At 36.3% G+C, this 20,328-nt stretch overlaps 2 protein-coding genes across 6 annotated transcripts in view; one reads left to right on the forward strand and one right to left on the reverse strand.

Annotated features, from left to right (window-relative positions):
• The window catches only part of LOC127857968 (uncharacterized), a 209,465-nt gene that overhangs the window by 65,192 nt on the left and 123,945 nt on the right, over positions 1-20,328 (forward strand). The gene's annotated exons all lie outside the window — the stretch shown is intronic.
• The window catches only part of LOC127857965 (discoidin domain-containing receptor 2-like), a 99,871-nt gene continuing 95,426 nt past the window's right edge, over positions 15,884-20,328 (reverse strand). For both annotated transcript variants that reach the window (XM_052394760.1, XM_052394759.1), the window contains exon 15: positions 15,884-20,051. In XM_052394760.1, coding sequence (XP_052250720.1) covers positions 19,719-20,051 — 333 coding nt within the window. In that variant the 3' untranslated portion in view covers positions 15,884-19,718. The remainder of the gene's footprint in view (positions 20,052-20,328) is intronic.

Below are 20,328 nucleotides of genomic sequence, written 5' to 3' on the forward strand. Positions count from 1 at the left end.
TGCAACACAATAAATGAAATGAAGATTTTGGGCAATTACAGATCAAGAGTGATAATATTCGTATTGATCACATATTATATTAAAATATATGCAAATCTTGTTGATTCTTACAATAAATGATCTCAATTTTAATGTTTTATTTATTTTCCATGTTCAATTTTGATGATAAGATATGATTCAAACAAATTACACGGTTTATAAGATGCCCATATCTTTTCGATCCATTAAGGATTTTCAACAGATAAATCAACAAGAACGTCTTGCATAAAGTGTAGCTACAAGATTTCATACAAAAAACAATTCATAACAAAAAAATTAATATGATTTATTACTGGAAATGTAACTTGGTCATTGTAAACAACATAGTTCATGTTTTACAGTTCAAATAGCTCATTTGATGCCCCATGAGTGGTTTCGATCACGTGATCCGTTATGGCTACAACTGATCCGTTAATGCATGAATACTGCGGCAAAAAAAGGTATCACAAATACATTTTGCCTGATTTTAAAAATAAGACTATGTGCTGAATCAGTAAGCAAAGGTAATATTTAATCAAACTGGTGTTAAAAAAGTCTCAAAACAGTTATTGCTTTTCACCAGAAGAACTTTATTATGCTACTGATCCGGTAATGGTAACTTGACTGTACAATATTACATTCTTTCCGATTAACAAATAGAACATATCTTAAATGTATAAAGCTGAGTTGTAAGTACAGTCTACTCTTGTTATCTCAACATTGGATATCTCGATTTTCTCGATATTTCGAGGTAAGCTCAATGTCCCAACTTTTTTCCTTCTTTAAATATATTAATAAACATCGCATATCTCGATTTTCGTAATTACGAATAATTTGATATCTCGATATAAAAATTTGTCCCGAGTCCCGATTTTACATGTATTTACTGTGGTTAATCTCGAAGTGCGAATAACTGTGTCGGCAAAGTAGAGAAATTTTTCTTTGATACTTTACCCTCCCGCTTTGCCCGGCTGCTCCCGATACTGTGCGGTAGATAATTGATCCGTTAATTGCATCAATGACCACACGTGTGTAATGTCGTTAACACTTGAGTAAGGCCTGGCAAATTAACTGTTACTTTATCTGCAACTAACAACAATTAATACACAGCCTGTCAAAAGGCTGAAAGACTAATTGTTTTATAAACAACATTCCCAAATGCATTGAGTTATATTTTTGCGTATATAAACCGTCGCAAATTTGCAAAATGTTGTTCATCCTTGAACTCCAACAGTAATTAGCATGGCTAACTTGAAAGATTATTATGAGTTGTCGGTCGAGCAATCCAGAGAAGCACACGGTATCCAACCCGGCTTTTCATATTTATTTTATCCTGAACTTGTATTCAAGTGAAATTTGCATTTCAAAATACAAATTGTACATGTACAGTCAGGGTTTTTTTACCTTATATAACAATATAAGCAATCTAGGCTACTTTTTTCCCCTTTCCGGACCGAAAAATTCCCCAATCGGAAGCTTTTCCCCTCCATAAAACAGTTCAAAACGATTGAATTTTACAACAAATTCGCTCGAAATTGTTCAAAACACCGTTTGGTACGCGACCAATTATGGTTCCCAGCCCGTACACGCCGTTCTGGTTACGCATGCGCAATTAATTTCCTTCTATATTACATATAAAATAGTTGAAGTTCGATATCAATTTTTACCATGATCAAGCGCATACCCACTATATCATCATACATCATTGGAAAGATAAATGCATAATCTTTTGAAAAAATGCATGTCATTAAATTCTATGCGTGCTAACTCAAAATATTTACCTTAGAATAGGCAAACCGGTTTTGACAGCTGTGCAGACAACCATTTGGGCTCAAATAGTATGACCTACTTTTAAAGCCGGGAACCATCAACACAAAAAGTAGAGCACACAATGGCTTATTTTCTTATTGCTTACAAATATACCTTCAAGTTGATACCAAAACTAACCATTTGTAATGTATTTTACAAATCCTAGGCAGCATGCACCCAACAATGTGTGCTACGTATCAAACTGACTGCATGTAACCCTAAAAACAGGAGTTCCGGTTTGGGGTTATGTGACCTACATGTTGTTGTAAATACACCGCGTGCGTTCCTTTATTTTTTCTATTGGTTAATAAAAACTGGTCCATATGCAAACAAGTTGACATTTACATTTACGGTTGACGTGTTTGAAACTTTGATTAAAATCTTTCTTCTGCGAGCACACCATATCATGTAAGTTATCTTAATTTGCTCATTATAGATATATTGACGATCTATTTGTGTCAATTCATGCCAGAAAATATTTTATGTTGCTAATTTTACTAATAAATCAGCGCCGGGAATCCAGGCGGTAAAATTGCTATGGTAAATCGTGAAACCAGTTGCACTCTGACGCTTGCTAATTTCCCTCAAAACGTTGAAGTATAAAAAAAACTGTAGTCGTCATTCACTAGAATTATTTAACAATATATCAATATTTATTTGATTTTGATCCTTACTGTTACTTGAAATCGAGTATTCAAAGATTTTTAAAATGGAGCTGTGTGTAGCGTTTGGCTGCAACGCTCATCTTGAAAAGGGGAAGAGTGGATTCCTTAGTTTCCAAACGGAAGAGAATGAAACAGGAAAATAGATTTTTGCAGTGAGATGGTGAGTGTGGTAATAAGGCTGAGGCTTGTTCTGCATCCGGATGCCTTCCCTGACACGGACAACGCCAAGGCATTACAGTCGAACGCCTTGAAGCACACTAACTGAAGCGGGAGACACATACTTCTTTTACCAAGAGAAATCGTTAAATTGCTAGAACTTATTTAGGATAAATAAAAGACATCTAAAGTTAATGAGACAAGTTATATGCTCTGTCAAATATATTTAACACTGACGATGATTGAACTAATTAACTGTTGAATTAAACAACATTTTACGTAATTAGAATGGGTGGTTGCCATAAGTCAAAATTACGTTGTCGGAAACGCGCAATGATATAGACCGCACTAAGTGTTTTGGCAGGCATGCGTTACAGTTTGACAGCGTCGTAGCCACGCTGAGGCACGCCGAGGCAGTTGCCTCGGCTAAAATTTGCAGAGCAATGTTGAGATTACAAGGGAAAAAATGAAAATTTATGTCAAAGAATAAAATCTATATAAGACATTCATGCAATTTAATGAATTTTAGGCACTATGATATTCACAAACAAATATCATCATTATCATTAAGTACAATTAATTCATGTTGAGGCAGATAATTATTTCAATGTAATAACTTCAATTGATGCCAAAATGGCTCAGTAAAATGATTTGTAAAATCCGTTTATTAACAAAGCGCCGCACTGTACACTTCGATACTATAATCATGGTGGACATCGGAACGTACCGAGCTAGAATCGGATGATTGACGGCAAGGTCTGTGTCTATTTTGGACCTAGACACACTTCGGGTGGTTGGCGTTTTCGGCTTTATTGGTATTCTCCTCTTTATGGCCGGCGTCGAGTTAAATCTGGGACCGTTTCAGGTGGTAAGAATCTTTGTTTACATTAAAAGTTTCAACTTATGATATCCCGCGTATCAAACTTGTTTGATATAAAGAAGTTCAAGTCTTTTCTTTTTAAAATAGTCAATGTAGTTGATGATAGAACTGACAGAAAATGATGAAGCAGTGCTAAACCAACATAAGAATGACAATATTCGTTTAGTTCCTTTGCAAAATGAATTAATGTATGCATGCACGAAAAAAAAACAGACGTACGAAATAACAGGACGGGACGAAAGTTTCATTGAATTCAAACCTCGCCCAACAAAAAGTTACACTCTGGAGCCGGACTTGACTTTCATATACTAAATCTACTCTATTTGATGTAAGTAGTCTGCTCTTCAAACAAAAACTCTGCCACGTTTGCTTACACCAGAGATCATGGTACCGGGTTCTCGAACACTTTACCTTAATGTGAGGGGACAAAAATATCACTTGACCGCAAATGCGAACGACCACTGATATTTTGACAGAAACATCGAGTACCCCGGTAAATTGGTATTTATCGATGCTTTCTACATCGAATTATTTGATCTTTAAAAAGGGACGTTTGCACCGTATGCACGGATATTTCCGCTTTCTATCGGGATATTTCCGCTTTCTATATTGTTTGTATCCCGATGAACTATACTTTCTAAGATCATTCAAAGACGAATTTCCATTCGACGATGAAAACGACCACACTTTTTGTTAAAATGTTGATGCATTGTTAATCAAATGTCCATTTCCAATTGATTGATTACACGCATACCCGGTTTATTTAAATCGCGTTAAAATGTCGATTTTGAGATTAAAGGAGGTTTAAATGTGTGCAATGATTGCCAACAATTGCAAACTCGAACTTTTTAATACACGAATGACCACACTCGAAAAGTTTTGCAAACGTTTAACAACAAATGTAGCAAAAGAATAAATTAAAACAATAACAGAAAACTTCATGTTTTGGATGGCCCATTCCAATCCGGACAAAGCTACATTATTTGTATTCCGTTATTATTGGGCTCAGGTAAATAAGTCACAGCGCCATCATGAAATAAATTACACAGGGGCAATGATGAGGTAGGTACACTTGCAGTCACAGCAGGGCGAATCATTTTTTATACATCAGCAATCTCCGGAATCGTCCGTAAGATGTAATAACCGTTCACCTGATCCAGACTGCAGCGCAAATCAAATACCGATAGGTAAAGGTACGCTAATTTTGAAACGGTTAAGTTTACAATTTTCGCAAAGAAAAAGAGTCATGATTAATTCTGAATAATCTGTACCAAATACTATTAATAACTAACTGATTAAATGATTATTAGTACGGTGATGCACATGGCTGAATAATCGGTATTCTACTGAAATCTTGACACTAATAATTATGTTTCGCCGTTGATATAACTGTACACAAATTTATCTTAATAAATAGATATCCAAAAAGATATAACCACTTTCAACACGTATTTATAAACGTTTACGACGTGTGTGAAGTTAGCCTATTTAGCAAGTTATAGGTGGAATCATGCATCATACTTCGTCTTTTTAGCACCCTTTTAGCCTATTTAGCCTATTTAACACGTTCAGTACATAGGTTGGAAGAACATGATAATTACCTAGCCTATTTATTTTATTTAGCAGCCTTTTCAGCCTGTTTGGGAGGTTTGGTACATATTTTGAAAAATAAATCCTTAAAGCATATGTACCAGTATTTTTCGCCTATTAAGCGATGTAAGCAAGTTTAGTACATGTCTGTTATAAAATACATCCTATTTAGCACATAAAGCTTATTAAGCAGCCTTTCAACAAGTGTATTAAATAGGTTGAAACAAACATCCTATTTAGGCTATTTAGAAACCTATTCAGCCTATGCAGTCTATTTAGATTTTTAGCAATCTTATTGAATAGGTTGAACCATTCATCATATTATTAAGTTTACTCCTATTTAGCACGTCATTTGCATTGTTTACACAACCAGTTTGTATGAACCGTTAAGTGCCCCTTTTCGAACAAACAAGAGTTATCCCAAGGAAGTGACAAAGCGCATGCTGATCTACCTTCGGTTGCTTGTCGGGCTGACCTAGTTTCGGCCCAGGGTTTTAGTTAGGGTTGTCGTCAGGAGGACGTTCATCAAGCCTATTAAGCGTATTACACGCAATATCTACGTCGATATGCAACTTTAAGGGCCCCTTTCGGAAAAACAAGAGGAAGCGATCTAGTGCACGCTGATCTCCCGGAGGCTGCCTGTCGTGATTACCTACTTTCGGCTCGGAGTTTAAATTATGGTCGGCATCAGAGGGACGTACATGAAGTCTATTTAGCGTATTATGCGATATATCGACGACTAGTTCGTATGCACCTATAAGGGCCCTCTTCGAACAAATTAGAGTAATCCCCCGACAGCGACCTATTGCAAGCATATCTCCCGTCGGCTGCGTGTCGGGCTGACCTAGTTTCGGCGCGAGGTTTCAATGAGGATCGGCGTCAGGGACACGTTGATACAGCCTATTAAGCGTAATATGCGTTATATCGACGACGAGTGGGTATGTACCTTTAAGGGCCCTTTTCGGACAAACAATAGTTATTCCCCGGAATCGACCTAGTTCGCGCTGATCTCCCGTCGGTTGCCTGTCGGACTGACCTACTTTCGGCTCGGGGGTTAAATTTGGGTCAGCGTCAGAGGACGTTCATTCAGCCTATTTATTGTATAATGCGCTTTATCAAAGGCGATTGGGTATGCACTTTTAAGGGCCCCCTTCGAACACACACGAGTTATCCCCCGGTAGCGACCTATTGCAAGCATATCTCCCGTCGGCTTTGTGTCGGGCTGACCTAGTTTTGGCTCGGGTTTTTAATAAGGGTCTTCGTCGGGGAGACGTACATTCAGCCTATTTAGCGTGTTATGCGATATATCGACGACGAGTGGGTATGCATCTTTAAGTGTCTTTTTTACGGACAAACAAGAGTTTCTTCCCGGTCGACTTAGTGAAGGCAGATCTCCGGTCAGCTGCCTGTCGGGCTGACCTTATTTCGGCCCGTGTTTTAATAAGGGTCGGTGTCAGGGGCGTATAAACAGCCTATTTAGAATATTATGCGCTATATCTACGGCGAGTGGGTATGCGCCTTTAAGGGCCCCTTTCGGACACACAAGAGTTATCATCGGAAGTGACCTAGTGCACGCTGATCACCAGTTGACTGCCTGTCGGGCTGACCTAGTTTCGACCCAGGCTTTTATTTAGGGTGGGCTTCAGGGGGACGTACATACAGCCTATTAAGCGTTTTACGCGCTGTATATACGGCGAGTGGATATGCAACTTAAGAGGCCCGTTTCGGACAAATTAGAGTTATCCCCTGGAAGCGACTTGTGATCTCTTATCTCCTGTCCTGTCGACAACTTGTCGGGCTGACCTAGTTTCTTCCCTGGATTTAAATGAGGGTCGGCGTCGGGGGAGGGGGCGTACGTACAGCCTATTTAGCATATCGTGCGCTATAACCACGGCGAGTGGGTATGAACTTTTAAGGAACCCTTTCGGATAATCAAAAGTTATCCCCCGGAAGCGACATAGTGGAGACTGATCTCCCGCGTTGATCATTACAAACAACATCACCACCATCATCACCACAACCATCACGTTCACAACCACCTTCACCACCACCATCATGACCAAAACCATAACCACCAACACCAGCAACATCATCATTTCCACAACCACCATCGCCAACACCATCAACAGTATTATAACCACGACCACCACCATCAGCATCACCATCACAACCACCGTCACCAAACCACCACCATCACCACCACCATCGCATCCAATATCACCACCATTATCAACACAACCATCATCACTACCACTATCACAACCATCACCACCACTTTCATCACCACCAGCACCACCACTACCGGCTAATGTGAAGAATCTTCATGGCATCCGTAAACGTTGCGCCATCCTTCTCCAGCAGTGGAAACGGATCGTGAAAGAGTCCCATCTGACACGTACTAGTAACTGAAATGAAAATAAATTAAACACTACTTTATTGAAAATATACATTTTAGTATCATTTTAACCAACGATAATATTAAGGGGCGATAACAGATAAATAAAAACCAAACACGTATTAGGATATATACCGGTCCTTAAATTAGAATACGTCCATTTGCAAGAAAATGTCAGAGTTTACGTTAAACAGCTGCACTAAAAAAGGGATAAGATGGTGTAAGACCTTAGTTACTGCCTTTAGTTAACAGTATCGCTGTTGGTAAACAGAAAGAAAACGCTATCGAGTAGACATGATTTATAGAGCTAAGGCGTTTTGAAACTGCTTGCGCTGACTCGGACGACTCGGACTCGCTGTACCAGCACCGTCGACCCGCGTCAGTGTTTACGCTAGCAGGCAAAAAAGTGTGTCCCTCGCAGTAAAACTGAGGAGCCTTGCCAGAGTTTGAGCAGACAGATACACACATAGAGCGTCAACAACATTAAAACGTCCTAGCTCTAGAAATCAAGTCGAATTGACAGTGTTGTCTTTCTGCGTACCAACAGCAGTATTGCTTACCGTAGGAACTCAACGACAATCGCACATCACACTTGTCTCTTTAATCATACATGTCTAACACAAATTTCAAAAAGATATATTATCACTTATCTTTGTATCTACAGCAGTGGCAGAGATGACATTTCAACGATCCATACTTCGGTCTTTTTACTGTGACCTCCAGCTGTTGATCATGGTGTATCCGATCCCATCGCGAGTTACTGTCTGTATCCAAATACACGGACACCTGTTTGAAAAAGATGTAAGAGTAACCCCCATTACGTATATTAACCCATTTATGCCTAGCGTCTAGAAAAAAAGCCTTGGCAAACAGCGTAGACTCAGATGAGACGCCGCATGTCTCATCAGGGTCTGCACTGTTTGCTTAAAGGAATATCTGCAAGAAATATTCTAAATATAGAAATAAATATACTAATTTTGGAAATAAATTGATCCAATTTAGAAGGATGGGAGAGTCCGCTAGGCTTAAATGGGTTAAATACAGACAAAGGACATGTCGCCAATATGTTTGTCGAAATCTATTGATTAAAGTTTTAAAGTGTTCCAAAACACAATGTGATTGCTTTTCCAAATTAGTTGCAGCGCGACAATCTTTTATTTACGATAAAAACTGTCAGTGTTGAAAGTTCAAAAGGAGTGGATTCCGTAAAAGTATTCATACACTTTTGGGCGCACAAGTGTATTGTTATATGGCTATTGCTTTCATGTGGAAAACAACAAACATATAAATGTCTGTTTATGTTCTGCTTAAATTCGGTAATATACTCGTTGTTTTCAATACTTTTAGCGGTAGTTTAGTCAACAAATTTTTTGTTCGTTCTTTTTCGATTTTGTGATATATGTGTAGTTTTTTTTTCATTTTCCTCAACCAAACTTTTTAACACTAATCACACTTACAAGCACTGTCACAATTGCAAAGCGTAACCAAATAAGTAATAAGTAATAAACATTTATATTTACCTAATCAAGCGAACTGCACATCCATTCATTTCAATATCCAAACAACCATTGATCAACCCGATCAAGTTTCACACCTTGACAAACCACCTGATCACATCTCAGAAAGGTGTAACGTGCCACTAGCTCAAATAAACAAATAGCGTAGTGGTGCACAGATGGGCACTGTCAATTGTATTTAATACAGCAATTATCAGCTTATTCACACAACTGAAGCATTGTGTCGAACTGATAATGTATGATTAAAAAAAGAATGCTTTAAACATTTTGTGACTTTAAGTCTGCATTAACTGTAGTCCTATGAGCTAACCCTAGGCTTGAAAGCGTATGAAACGTATGCTTATTATATAAACAGATTCGCTAAATGATATTTGGATGGCACCAGTCGAAGTTTAACGAATCCTTTAAACGTTAACACACGCATAGTAATATATATATATTTTTCTTTGGCTACACTATGTCAGATCGTCGATGGTATTTTTTTTTACTTGATCGGACGTAGGTTATATACTGTTTAAACATCGTCCAATTTATAATAAATCGTGCCGAAAAATTATGCAACGAAAGGCACTGAGCAATGTTCCATAGACTGATACATGAAAAGCAAGAGTTTAGAATTACCCACTAATCACCCCGGTACAAGCAACGCTGGTTCATTATATCAACCAATTAAACAAAGACAGCTGACTTTAAATTATAACGATTCATACGGTGTGGGACTTAGAAAGGATTATAATGGGTCAGCTTTATTTGTACCTGCAGATTAGTGTGTTTTTCCAAAAAGTTCCTTTTCCGGGATTCATATATTATCGTCAAGGTATCGGACGGCAACCGGTACAGTCATCCAAAGGCCTTTATTTTACGTGCGGCGGTAAACTCGATTAATCTTTTAGTGAATATCCTTTGCAATAATCATGCATGCGCGACGACCCTCACATTAATATATCGGTACATTTATACTGTTATAAAGATTGAAATGCATGCCCCAGTAGTTCATTACATGTATACATGTAAGCGTAAAATATATATAAATATAAACGTGACATTGACCTACCGGTCGCGATCCATTTCGTCACAACCCACTAATCAGACCCGCAGACTAGACGCACGCATGAACGCAGGACAAACACATTCATTTGATGAAACTTTGTGAAGTCAGCTCGGACACCGTTAGGCTGACGCAATGGTACCTCACATTTGACTTACGTTTATTAATTCAAATAACGACAGGAATGGATCTGCGAATGATGCGGTTGACATGCTTCACCGTACGCCAGTCGATTGCCGTGAGTTATGTAGTTTACTGTAAACAACCTCGAATATACTACCAGAAAAGAAAACAAGAAATATCTTTAAAAAAGATATTCGGCGTATATCCTAACTTTGAAATAAAGGTAGAACATTGACGTTTCTAAGTTATTAAATTAAAAACAAAGGTTTTAGTATTGCTGTGCTCTTCTTTCACTGAATAGTCGCATATCCACCGAATAAAATGTTTGTTAGGCAGTGCACGAATATAAAACCACATAACAGTGTTCGTAGATACAAACGAATTTTACTACGTGAGATCACATCACATGGTTTATTATGAATTTATTTCTTCGTCATCGAACCATGTGGTATGTTGATATTTAATTAAGACGCAGGTTTCTTTCCAGACATTCAAATAACATGGCTACATCCGCGTCATGCGAAAATGGGTCTTAGGGTATATGCGGAAAGCGTAGCTTAAGCCCAGCCTGCGCACTTACGCAGTCTGGTCAGGGGCTACACTTTCCGCTATAAAAAAGCACGAAATGTATCGTGATATCTCCCGAGTAGCCTATTCAGTATGCATATTCTGACAAGACTGCGCGTATGCACAGGCTGTGCTGCAGTCACGCTGGCAGCATATTGCATAAGACCCATTTTCGCATTACGCAGATCTTTAAAAAAATCAATTCGTCTTTTAAATGGAACATCAAACCAAGATACATTTCCATAGAACAGTGAAGTCACACTGTCTTATTTATAACAAACTGGCAATTGTCGGTAGCCTATTCTGGCTTTCATACGTCACACATGATAATTAAACGAGTTCCCTTTTAGCATGGATACTAATATTTCGGTTGTTTTCTTTCTCACAATACAAGACACATGTCATTTACCGATAGGATTTCACAATATAAAAGAGCATGATACTATTTTCCATAATAAAATAGATCTACTAAAACAAAAAAACATAAAATTAAATCCTTCCAGATCTCAACGTCGTAGCAACGCTGAGGCACGCCCACGCCGAGGCAGTTTCCTCGGACAAAATTTGCAGAGCAATGTTGAGATTAAAAGGAAAAAGGGAAAATTTATGTCAAAGAATAATATCTAAATAAGACATTGAGGCAATTTAATGAATTTTAGGCACTATGATATTCACAAACAAATATTATCATTAAGTACAATTGGTTCATGTTGAGGCAGATAATTATTTCAATTTAATAACTTCAATTGATGCCAAAATGGCTCAGCAAAATGATTTGGAAAATCCGTATACACTGTATTAAACAAAGCGTCGCACTGTACACTTCGATGCTATAATCATGGTGTACATCGGAACTTACCGAGCTAGAATCGGGTGTTTTACGGCAAGGTCTGTGTCTATTTTGGACCTAGACACACTTAGGATGGTTGGCGATTTCGGCTGTATTGGTATTCTCCTCTTTATGGCCGGCGTCGAATTAAATCCGGGACCGTTTCAGGTGGTAAGAATCTGTGTTTATATTAGAATTTTCAAATGATGATATCCCGCGTATTAAACGTTTTTGATATAAAGAATTTCAAGTATTTTCTTTTTAATAGTCAATGTAGTTGATGATAGAAATTACAGAAAATGATGACGCAGTGCTAAAACAAAATTTTACACAAGAAAATTGATACAAAATGACCAGAAACTTAACTGATTTAAGTTAAATATTTGTACTCTTCCTGATAATCAATATGTCCCACGTGAATCAATCGGTAACGCGTCCGACTCTGGATCCATTGACCACTATAACCGTATATTGTCACTGCGTTGGTTCGAACCACAGTAGGTCCTGTTTTTTTCCAAATAACTGCAATCAACGATCTTTTTAATATATGCTTATGATTGAAAACGCTTTTGATTTAATGTATTATGTAGCGTCCACGATTCCGATAATTTAGGTATAAAATGGCCTTTAAAACGCACCAGAGACGTTCTAGGTATAAACAAATTTCCGTTGGGTGGCATGCCCGGGCCACCCTGGAATGACGTATTATACTGCCACGGCTAAAATTTGGGTCTGGCTACGCCACTGTTCGACACATGTAAGTTTTACTCTTTTACATTATGGTAAATTTAAAATAGTTGATGGACACGCATTATTTTATAAAAATTTACCAAAATGAAAACTTGCGACGTAAGCATATTTAAATGTGAATGTGATAACCAGGGCTTTTGTAAGTTTGTGTACTGTTTGTAATGCTGTTATTGGCCTACCGAGTCTTATTCCGAACAGCCAACATTATCTTTTTCCCAAACCCAGACCAAACCAGGCCCGTACCCAGGCACTGGGCCCAGGGGCCCGGGCCCCCCCAGCTGGCTGTCGAGTTATGATTTTTTAATAATGGGCCTACTGCAAATTTTCTCACATGAAAGGGCCCACAGTACACTTCCCTGCAATACAAATGTGCAGATGTGTTTTATTGCCCCTGATACACACGGGGATTAGCGCTAATTTACTCGCCAGTGGAGATAAGCCCCTAGGCAATGTTTTCTTATCACCTTGTACACACATCCCCGATCTGTCAATTACCCATTGTGCTCAATGCTTCATATTTTGATGGTGGGTGTAACACGTCTTTTGATTGGACAAGGAAAGAGAAACAGCGAATGGATGGAACTGATACAGAAGGTCGTAGGTCTGAACGATAATAGTGTTTTCTCTTTTGAATTCAAACCTCCTCTAGAGTCATAGCTTAGTAAACATTTCTGTGAAAAATGTCTTGTAGATGATAAACATTTAATAATGAATGTACTTTGAAATTTTATATAGAGGAGGTTTGATTTCAAAGAGAAAATACTAGTAGGTTATATGTCAGTTACTGACATATAACAATAGTAGTATTTTCTCTCTGAAATCAAACCTCCTCTACAGTCATATTTTATGTTACATTTCATTATAACGGTTTTTTAGTTTCAAATGTTGCTTTTACTTCTTTATAAAGTGTAATACATTTCTGAAATCTAAAGCTTTAAACATGTGTGCGAATTTAACACCAAGGGGTCGTTGATAAAGCATTTCACGCTTTTTTTACCATTTTTACCCCGGTATGTCACAAACTGTTACAAAATCTTGGACCCCCTACCCTAAAGTACGTCACAAACTTACACTTTCGAACTTTTTTTTAAAATTAATACTTAATTTTAATTTAATCTAAAACTCAATTCACTATCAAACCGTTTTAAAATTTCACTTACCGGTAAAAGAACTTTCACATTACAGGCTTTTATAATTGTAGGGTTGTGACGATGAGCAGTATGAATATTTATCCACGTGTTAACCTCTAATAAAAACGAAATTATAATTTAGATTTTCTTTTAACCCTTTACTAACTAAAAATGGAACAGTCCAATTATTTCGTCATTGAAATCTGTGTGGAGGTTGTGCCTATTGAATAAGCCGGCCAAGCCAAGTTGCCTATTAAACATACGAACAACAGAATCAGGAAATACGCAATTCGTCTTATTTTGACATAAAACTAATTCAAATGTTTTACAAATTTTTGAAAATTATTTTAAAATTCTACTAAAGAAATGATAAATAAATTATACAATTTTTTTAAAATATATGTGTGACATCACACATGGCCTGACTCCCCTCCCCCATGTCACAAACTGTCACTTTCTTACTCACGCGTACTCGGCCCGTTATGGTTAAAGCTTTAGACTTCAGAAAGGTGCTGATTTACTTGTTATATATCCATAAATTTATAACACAACATATGTTTCTATATGCATTAAAATTCACCTTGAACAGTGCCTAATAAAAAAAATCTTTTCGGGAGGGGCATCCCCTCCCACACCCTCCCCGTTTGGGCCCCCCCAGTCAACATTTCCTGGGTACGGCCCTGCAAACAGTGCCAGAAATATGGTGCTTTTAAGTTGGAATAGGCGCCCCGTTGTAATAGCAATGTTGCTGATATCTGTGTGATTAGGATTTTCTGTTTTATGTAAGTTTAATTAATAATCATTCAAACTGTATAAACGAAACGAAAAACGAAACGCTAACATTTCCAATTTCACTGGTATATATCATCTTCACACGGGTTAGAAAAGCCAAGGATACGAACTGTTGATGTCCCAGGACTAATCTTCCTTAACAATTCAGTAACACAGATGATGGTTTCCATGCACCGAAATTAGCGTGTGCTAAGAAATATGAATGAAAAGGCAAATTATTCCTCATGGAGTATAAATGTATGCTAAATTTTTTTTTTTTGGATATGGTCGTACTTTATAGTAGCCACTCATACATTTTAGTATGCTGCAATATGGTTTAGAAAACAAACGTTGTAAAACCCATTATTTGAATCGAAACAGTGTTCAGTATAATAAACTTATTTTGGTTTATAATTTGAATCAAAAAAGTGTTCAGTATAATAAACTTATTTTGGTTGATAAGAGCTTTCGAACTGTTTGATGTCGTGATTTTATGTACCATATTTTGTGTATTGTTTGCTAAATATGATAGGCGGATAAATTAAACAATGAAATTTCGGACATTTGTTTCAAAGACAAGTGTTCCAATGGTAGTTTTGACACGGGTAAACAATTGTTTATACGTAATTGTAACAAGCCGGACACTGCTTGCTACGTTATTTTGTAATCCCGTGGGGGAATATCCGTAATTCCTTCACGAAAAACACAAAAACGACACCATCTTGGAAGTAAACTCCAATTAACACGGTAAGCTCCCGCATACGCATGCCTCCCCCTGTACATTGGTTGCTCTTTTATTGAGACCATATACATTGGTTCTACATTATTGTTGCCCCAGATATTCGTTCCCATAATACATTTATTGGAATTAGTACAAATGTTGAAAAGAAAACTCAAACATAATGGAAGGCTTCAGAGTCTATTTAGTGGCTTATGTGTGTCACACTTGAAGTTTATTAAATGTGTTTTATTAATTTACAATTTCATTAACATGGATTATTTCTTTTGAGTACATACATTTCTATGTGTGCTCATACTTAGATATGAGTTTGGTTAAATGTAAAGTCAATTCAATGCCAGTGTATTTCAAAGCATTTATACTTTGGCTGCATAATAAAACAAGACTATTGCCAAGCAATAAAAGTCCCCTATCTAGGCAGGATCCACCATTTTCAGCAATATTTGTAGTTTATTTGTTGTCATAGCAACCATAATTCTTGACGTAGGAACAAAATGACATGATATGCATTATCTCCATATTGCCATCTATCTATGTTTCAAATTTCATGAACAAATATGGAGAACTTTTAAAGTTATGGCCTGATCCACCATTTTCAGCAATATTTCTAGTCTATTTGTTGCCATAGCAACCAGAATTCTTGACGTAGGAACAAAATGAAATGACGTGCATAATCTCCATATTGCCATCTGTCCATACTTCAAGTTTCATGAACAAATATGAAAAACTTTTAAAATTTTCGCAGGATCCAGATAAGTGTGACAGACACACAGAGCACAACCCATAAGTCCCTCTCTGGTTTCACCAAAAGGGTACTAATAAAATGATAAACATACAGGTTTTATTTCATCCATTTTTATTTTATGAAATATTTCGATAAATAAACGATAAAGTATTCAAGACGTGGAAATCTGGGCTGGGTCACCCGCAGATTCATACACAATAGGAGGGCAAACACTGAACACATACAGACGGACGAACATAGGAAATATGTTTACAGAGCCAGCACTAAGTTTGATGTACATTATGTCTGTTAAGAAAGATTTATCATATATATGCATTTGAAATGATAAGCTAAAACATATAAAATGTGTTTGAAAATACATATACACTTAATTCAAGTGCGTATATTTAGTAGACAAATACTGAAACAATATATGTACACTTGTATTTTTATGAGATTCTGGACACATTAAATAACTGAATTAAACCTCTAACACTTAGATACGTATTTTTGTGCATTTGAAGTCCCTAAAATATTTATATATCTAATTTAAGACCTTTCTAACCAGATTCAAGTTTTTAAGGCTTCATCTCAAAACCTTAGATACTGAACAACAGCAAAAAAGCATACAACCTGAACAGACTGTGAGTTACCAGGTTGTTCTGGTTTTATGCTGTTTGCACATAGCCATTGTGAAGTTGCTTCAAAGTGGGAAAGGGCTAAGATGGTTCATGAATCTTTGACCAGTAAAGTTATAGTCTTTATGTCTTTACAAAGACTTGCATTTTGTGTCTAGTTATCAAGTTATGTTTATAAAGTTTTGAAGTTATTCAATGCCATTGGTTAAAATAGACTTGAGAGAAACAATGACTACAAAATGTACACAAAAGGATTGACACAACATTGTTAACAAATACAATTGTGCAGAAAATGAGCAAAACGCAAAAAATGTGATTCTTTTTTTTACAATCCATGGGAGACAACCATGTAGTTTAATCATACATTAAAGAATTACTTCCCTTGTGACAAAGAAGTGACTAAATTACCATTTTTCTTTTTAACTAACACATACGTCTTTCACATGTTATTGTAGCAAACATATGTTTTAATAATTATGTAAATATATGCACCTTATATGCATAATATTACAATGTTGTTTTTTCAACTAATCTCATAAATTCCTACAGCAAGAACAGCAACACAGTTACTATAAAATATTGTTCACAATTTGTAGATAAAACAAAAGCTATTCAGTAAAATGCGAGCTAAAAATTCCTTTCATTGAAACCAAAATGACTAGAAAATGTCAATACAATGTACAATCACAAATTAATACGACACAAAGTATATGAACATTTTGATAAAAAAAAGTAAATGAATTAGTCACATCATTGACTCCAAGTTTTATTCCCACTAATGTTACTAAATTTCATATTAAATTGTGAGTAAACTTTAGTGCAAAATTATATTAATTACACCGAACCATTGGCAAGCAGTTAAAACAGTTAACTATTTTAATAAATACATTCTTCCTGCCTTTTGTGGAGATATAGGCTGTATGCATCTAATCACCTGCAAACTTGAAACATTGAAAATTATAAGAATGTCAAAGAGGAAAACTATATTGTATTGAGACAATGACTGGATCTTTCCATATCCCAATCTTTGACTTAAATTTGTGCAATCAATTACTCTTTCAGTATTGAATTTAAATTTTTCATATGAATTAAACTCTTAAAATTAGACAAGCTACTTTCTGGTATAATGAAGATTAATTTACATTAACAAAAAGAAGTGACTATGTTGTCCTTCCTAACCAAACAGTTATTTAAAGAGATAGTTCATTAAAGTGGAGAAATGCATGTATTTTTGTATACATTAAATTATATTTCAAATCATAAATGCTGGAAGGTGGCACATACAAGAAGCAATTTAATTCTGTTATCAATAGAACAACACTATGACTATATACATTTGTACAATTTCACATCAATATATACAAAACATATATATAATGTAATTTGGTTGTGTACAACAACCATGTTAAATAATTCATGAACATCTGAATTTTTTTTTCATTTACTTAAATCATTCAATTGTTAAACTGATGACAATGTCAATAATTCATATGAACAGTATCATGATTGGTGCCAATAATAAATTTTATAAATAAACTGCAATTCTGACATTAATAAATCAATCAATCTAATGTTAGACAAAATTAATATAGGACACTATAAATATCACACCTGTGTAAATTATTTCAATAATTGTTATTGGGTACTTTAAAGTTATGACTGTAAACCAAACAAACCACTGAACTTAAATATCATACTGAGATTTTCTCTATTCTGTAAGCCTTCATAAACACCAGCCTAAATGAGTACATTAATTTTAATGTGAGGTTTTATAAATCTTTATTTAAGAAGAACATAATTAAAGCATGACTTGAAATCTCATTACAACATCAACATGGACAATTTGAATGACAAACTGTGTGTCAGAATACATCAAAGTTGGCTTCAAGACACCTTTATAAAAGCCTGGTTGCTTGAAATAACGTCAAATCTTTTATGCAACATGAGAAAATGATTTCAAAACATTAATGGGCTGAATTATGATTCAAAATGATTATACTACAAATGACAAGCAATGCAAGCTCAATGTCATGTCCAGACATCGCTTTAAATGCAAGGAACCAATCTGTTTGTTTTTTTTCTTCAGAAAACATCTAGAAAGAATCTGTCGTCAAAAGGAAATATTTCACACAAACAATCAACATAGCTGAACAGTGATCAGTCTAGTTAAATCTCAAATCCGATTTCTATGTCTGAACACATGATGAAAATAACAAATATGTCAGAATTCATATGAACTTTGAATTACTGTATCTGACAAGAAATATTTAGCAGATATATGTGACACTTTCATGCTCAAATTTCAAGAAGAAACAAAACTTTTATCCTTGGCTGGAATCCAAAGTGCCATCTTGTGTCTACAAAAAAAAAATCGGCATAAAATACAAAGCCTGCAAATGTACGCAGCTTTCTGCACACTGAAGTGTTCTCTGTAATTATGTGCAGACATGCACACACCCCGTACCATTGGGAGGATCTGTCCCAATGTTTAACTGGATGTAACGATCCTCATTAATACAATGTTTTCCTTACAGTAATACTTTTCACATTCCTTTGTCAATTAGACCACACTAGTGTGCACATGTCTTACGTTCCTGACTGCAATCTTGTAACCAAAGTTTACAGGAAAGCATTTATTTAATTACAAATGCAAACATGTAATCTGTTGTAAGACATTTGCAACTTTATCTTGCAGAAAATGACAAACCCATTTTTCACTAGACTCTGGTATGCACAACAAGTTCTTTGTGAGAAATCTGCCTTTTAATCATGAAAAACTGCAGACATTTTGAGTACCGGTATACACCGGTACAACTTGTGAGGGAATTGTCAGATTAAATTAATATCTGAGTTTCAAGCCGGAATATAGTTTGTTCCCTTTTGCACAGTTGGTTTAGAGACTACCACAGGACATGGTTTAGAGATTATTCCAGTCCAGGCTGGTTTGACAGCAGACTCTGCTTCACTATCACCCTTTCTAACAGCTGTCTTCCCTTTTAACGAAACTTTTGGATTTTCTGAAAGTGAATTGCGTAGCAGAACGTCCACAACGTCCTTGTTCTCCGTTTCAGAAACATCCTCATCGCTGTATTCAAATAGTTTGTGATCGCAGTTCATCATTGTTACAGTCCTTGGATCCAAATCAGCTTCATTAAAATTAGGAAGCTCCGAAAATGGCTGACCAATGAAACAAGAAATCGAGTCGCGACTTGTGCGCAATGGAGCAACAACTGCAATTTTCAATTTTCTACTGCAATCTTGTTCAACAAAACTTGAACGTAATGGAGCAACATTTTTTCGACCGCATTCTGATTGAAAATTACTCGGCTTGGAGATTGAACCCTCTCCCGACTCCTTGTGGGCGGTTAGTCAGCAAATTGGGACCTTTATCTGGTTCATCTTTTCATCCTTCGGGTTGTAGCCCATGTTCTTGCGCTGTAGAAACATCTGGATTTCGCGGAAACTCGGCCTCTCGCACTCCGTTCGATTCCAACACTCGAGCATGAGGTCGTAGATTTCCTTGGGACAGTTCACAGGTTGTGGTAGGTAAATTTGTTTATTGTCATTGCGGTAGTAGTGCCCCGCATTCTCAATCACTTGTTCGTCGTTCATGACATCATACGGTTGGTCGCGTGCAAAGGTAAGTATTTCCCACAGGGTTACTCCTAGAGACCAGACGTCTGACCTTGTCGTAAACTTGCCCTGAAATGGACAGGAAAGATTGGCTGTTACTCAATCGCACACAAAATGCTTTAATTATACCAAAACGCAGTTTACATTTGTAGAAACATAATTGAATAATTATGAAAAATTATTAATATTTTCAGAATAGTTAAAGCAGCACAAACAAATTTGAGTTGCAATATAGTATTATGTAAATTTGGTTTAATTTTGCTAAGATTATACTGTAAGAAAAAAAATCATTATAAAAATCCAACCCCTGTAGCAAAAAGTATGATCAGCTTGGAAAAAAGGATAT

This window comes from Dreissena polymorpha, chromosome 14 (assembly GCF_020536995.1).
Source record: "Dreissena polymorpha isolate Duluth1 chromosome 14, UMN_Dpol_1.0, whole genome shotgun sequence".
Classification (NCBI taxonomy): Eukaryota; Metazoa; Mollusca; class Bivalvia; order Myida; family Dreissenidae; genus Dreissena; species Dreissena polymorpha.